Raw genomic sequence first — 4538 nt, 5'->3', positions numbered from 1 at the left:
TGTCCAATCTTGCAATGCTTGTGTCCAATAATGCGGTGTACAAAAATGCGGTGTCCAATAATGCGGTGTCCAATAATGCGGTGTCCAATAATGCTTGTGTCCGATAATGCGGTATCCAATAATGCTTGTGTCCAATAATGCGGTGTCCAATGATTTGGTGTCCAATAGTGCGTGTCCAATCGAGCGGTGTCCAATCGTTACGTGTCCAATAGAAGGTCACCCGTCGCCGGGCCCGCAGGGGCGCTATTGCTGCCCGCGCGCTTCCGGGTGCGAAATTCGCCCCGCGCGGCTCGCAGGGCCGGGGCGGTCGATCCTGGGCCCGCTCTCCGGCGCGTTGGTCCTCCGGCTCCGCCGATCCTCCGGACCTTCCTGGGCCTCCGCCCGTGCTCGCCCCTCGGTTTACGGTCCGGCCGGCGCCTCTTCTCTCGCCCCTCAGGCGCGGCTCCGCGTGCTCGGGCCCCAGGTCCCAGGGCGGCTCGGCTTCTCGGCGTTCGCCGCCCGTCGGCGCCTCTCGCCCTCGCCCCTAGACTCGCTCCTCGCTCCGTCTGGCCCCCTGGCTTCCCCGCGGCCGCCGCTCGCTGGCCTCCTCGCGCTCTCGCCCCTCTGCTCTCTCTCTCTCTCTCGCCACCTCTCGGCCACGCCGTCCGTTGGTCCCCTCGCTGGTCAGGTCGGCTCGGTGACGCTCGGTGGGCGCGTTACAAAAATAAAAAAAAATTCTCGGGTAAGCGGGCAAGTAAAAAAAAAAGGTGTGGCTGCGACCCCGGGAGGTTTCCCTACGGCCTCGCGCGGATCCTCTCTTCCCGGGCGGACCGACACCGCGCCTTGGGACGGCAGCGGGGAGCTGGCACGCGGCAGCTAATCCGCCACGTCACAACGAATATAGAATGATATTGAAACAGTAACTTACATCATGTACAGTTCGTCGTTATATCGCAAGACAAAGTTGTTGATTGCTCGAGATTCTGAACATGACTACGATATTTTTAAGGTACATTAGATCGGGGGAAAAGGGAAGTCGGAAAAGTAGGGGAAAGTCAAGGGTGAAAAACAATACGTTATGTTAGAGAAATAATGTGGTCATATATTGAGTTTAAGTTTTCTGTGTTATTTTGTAAATTTATGGTTTCGTCAGTTTATGTTATATTCGTATAACAGGAATTATACAAGTATAATTTAGGCTTCCTCTTAATAACAAACACGACATTTAATTGAATTTGTCACATATTTATATAAACCGTACTAACATAGATTGTAACTTTTAGATTACTTGAAAAGGACCAAAAACTGTGGTCGAAACGTTGTAAATTTCAACTGCATTAAACTTGCCAGACATGGTCAAAAAAGTGCTCATGGTTTTAAAACATTATACTTAAGACGGTCTTGAAATAAGAACGGACTATGAATCCTACCGGCCTATGATATGGACACGCGTAAAATATGCGATTAGTTATAATTTTCTTTATGCATAGGGGAAGGTGGGGCACATTGAGACACGGGGCACTATGTGACAGCGACTTTTTCTCAAAACGCACCGAGCGCAGCCAAACATTAACACACACAAAAGAAAGGCGTCATAAAAAAAGTTACTTTGACGGAGTTTCAGAAGTCTCTGAAAAAAATCAGGGCGGCTAGAGTAATATAACAAAATCCGAACAGATCGGCAATTTGATTTTCAATTTATAGTTTTGTTTCTCAAGGTAATGCATTTCTTTTGATGGCACAAGTATACATGGCCTGTTTTAAGATTATGTTTAAAGTTTTATTTAAGATTATAATCATGTTAATGCAAGTCTCGTATCACTGTCCACCTGAAGTTAAGTGGCAAAGGTATGCTTGGGGCAGTAATCCTTGTGGCACATTGTGACATGCTTATGTTTGTTTATCAATTAATTATTCGCTCTTTTATCATTGTTTTCTCTTTTATCATTGATTATTAAGCTAAAATTACCAGACGTCCCTTAAAAAAAACCGATTATTCGGGATTTGTGATTTAGATATGTGTTCAGACTTTTATAACTCGTAGCTCCTTCTTGTCCGAGATATGGAAAAAAGACTAGGCTAGGCTAGGTTAGGTTAGGTTAGGTTTTTGGGTTTGTCCCAATTTGTCATACCGATTATCTGATAACCGTAAGTTAAGCATGGTTCGACACAGGAAAAAAAGACAAATAGAGTCCATGATGGGGAAAAGATGAAAAAAGCCATAAAAGCAGTAATAATAAATGAAATGTCTTTACGCAAGGCTGGCGAAATCTACGAAATTAACTTTGAAACACTTAGAAGATATGTCAAGAAAACATCTCCTGTTGAAGGTGAGAATATACAAGCAGAGCAACTAATATTGAATATAGATTTTAGTCAACATTACAATTCACGTCAAATATTTTCTGAAGAAGAGGAGCAATTGTTAGTTGAATACTTTTTAACATGTACTGAACTTGGCCATGGCCTTTTCTCAGAGAAAGCCAGACAAATAGTTTACGAATTTGCTGTCAGAAATGATAAGAAAATTCCTGAATCATGGAGAACACATCAAAAAGCTGGCTTAGAGTGGCTATATGCGTTTAAAAAACGCCATCCAGTCATTTCTTTAAGGAAGCCAGAGCCATGTAGTTTGAGTCGTAGCTCAGCATTTAACAAGCATAATGTAGGCAAATATTTTGAAAATTTAGAGATAGTAATTAAACGCAATCCAAATTTTGCAAATGGTTTGCGGGTTTATAATTTGGACGAGACAGGAACTTGTACAGTTCAATCAGGCAGGAACAAAATTTTAGCGAGAAAAGGTCAAAGAAGAGTGTCTGTGAAAACAAGCGCTGAAAGGGGCACGCTTGTTACCACTTGCATCATTGTAAATGCACTTGGAAATGTTTTCCCTCCAATCATGATTTTTCCAAGAAAAAAGTTTGTGAATCATATGATTTGTGGAGGCTATCCTGGAACTCTTGGCCTGGCCTTCCCATCAGGTTGGATGGAACAAAACAATTTCTTACTTGTTTTGAAAAGATTCATTGCTCTTACAAATAGCACTAAAGAAAATGAATCCCTCTTGATCATGGATAATCTAGAGGCTCACATCACTATTGAGGCTATTGATCTGTGCAAAGCAAATGGGGTAACGATTCTTACCCTGCATCCACATACTTCTCACATGTGCCAGCCTTTGGACCGAACCTGCTTTGGGCCATTTAGTACAGCCTATGACAAGGCTCTAAGCTCTTGGATGACAAGGAATCCAGGACATACAGTAACAATTTACAATATTGCTGCTCTAGTAAAAGAAGCAATGGAAGTTGCAATTACCCCGGATAACATTAAATCTGGATTTAAAGCCTGCGGAATTTAACCTTTTAATCCCCAAATTTTTACGGACAAGGACTTCAAGTTATCACATGTGAGTTTTAGTGTCTCGTTTACCTCTCATTCTTTAGTATGCATAATATAAAAGTGCCTATCTACATGCCATGTTTTTGTCTGATTTCAAGGAGACAGACAGAGAGCTACCTCCTCCAGAAAATGCATCTCCGAATCAAGAACATGAGGAGACACTTGACGTAATTGAAGTAAATATTATTTTCTTTTATTTTTTGTTTTCGTAATTCGTCTTTTATTGTTTCCTTTATAAAAATTACACTTTTTTAAAATTTTAGACAGATCAGCCAACTACAAGCAAAGTTGATGGGAAAAATAAGATAATTGTTACTCCAGAAGAAATTGCACCATATCCCAAAGCAGCTCCAAGAAAAAAACAAGCAAAGGTGGACGTAAAAAAGGGAAAACAATGATAGCTACAGACACTCCCGTTCGTAATGAATTGAAGAGTATGAAGGCATCAAAGAATGTCCGTTTCAATAAAGTGAAAACTGTAACAAAAAAATTATTTGATGATTCTGATCCGGATGATGTGGAGACGATGAAAGTTGCGAAGCGTAGAAAGATTGCCGAAATTCTACCTATGCCTGATCCTGATAACAAACAAATTTTGAAAAAGAATCCAGAAGAAGGAGAATTTGTGCTGGTTAAGTTTCTGCCTAAAAATGTTAACAAAGGAAAAAGCAAAGGCCAACCAAAGTCCATATTTTATGTAGGGAAAATAATAAAAGAAATTGACGATGATGGTGACTGTGAAGTAAGCTACTTTCGTCAAAGCGTCAAGTGTTATAATAAATTTGTAATGCCGAATAAGCCTGATCTGAAAAGTGTGTCTATTTCTGACATACACATGATTTTACCAAAACCTACTGTGAGTGGAACAAAGAGGCAACAATCCCAATACGAGTTTGCTGTTAATTTCTCTCTTCTCACTTTCGGTTAATATAGTGAGCCAAAGAAGCTTTTGATACTTATGTTTAATTCAAGAAAGTTTTAAAATTTTATTTTATTTTATTGATTGTTTTTATAAGTTAAAGAAACATTTTATTTTGATTTATTTTAATGGTTTAATATTATATTTCAATGTATTTTATTAAGATTGACATTAGATCAACTTAAAAAATTTATTTTTTGTTTTATATTGTATCAATGTTGAAGGTGCAATAATA

At 40.4% G+C, this 4538-nt stretch overlaps 1 protein-coding gene across 1 annotated transcript; it reads left to right on the top strand.

Moving 5' to 3' along the window:
- The first annotated feature begins 2188 nt into the window (after positions 1–2188).
- Positions 2189–3343, top strand: LOC105556171. Its single transcript, XM_012003249.1, has one exon. The coding sequence runs from the start codon at positions 2189–2191 to the stop codon at positions 3341–3343; it is 1155 nt and encodes a 384-aa protein (XP_011858639.1).
- The last annotated feature ends 1195 nt before the right edge of the window (positions 3344–4538 follow it).

This window comes from Vollenhovia emeryi, unplaced genomic scaffold (genome assembly GCF_000949405.1).
Source record: "Vollenhovia emeryi isolate VEMERY1.0 unplaced genomic scaffold, V.emery_V1.0 DF940266.1, whole genome shotgun sequence".
NCBI classification, from domain to species: Eukaryota; Metazoa; Arthropoda; class Insecta; order Hymenoptera; family Formicidae; genus Vollenhovia; species Vollenhovia emeryi.
Note: the sequence above shows the minus strand (reverse complement) of the source record. Positions and strands in the feature narration are given on the sequence as shown.

Bases quoted from the DNA above. Each gene is read 5' to 3' on its own strand.
- LOC105556171 (XM_012003249.1), top strand. From the start codon at position 2,189: ATGAAAAAAGCCATAAAAGCAGTAATAATAAATGAAATGTCTTTACGC.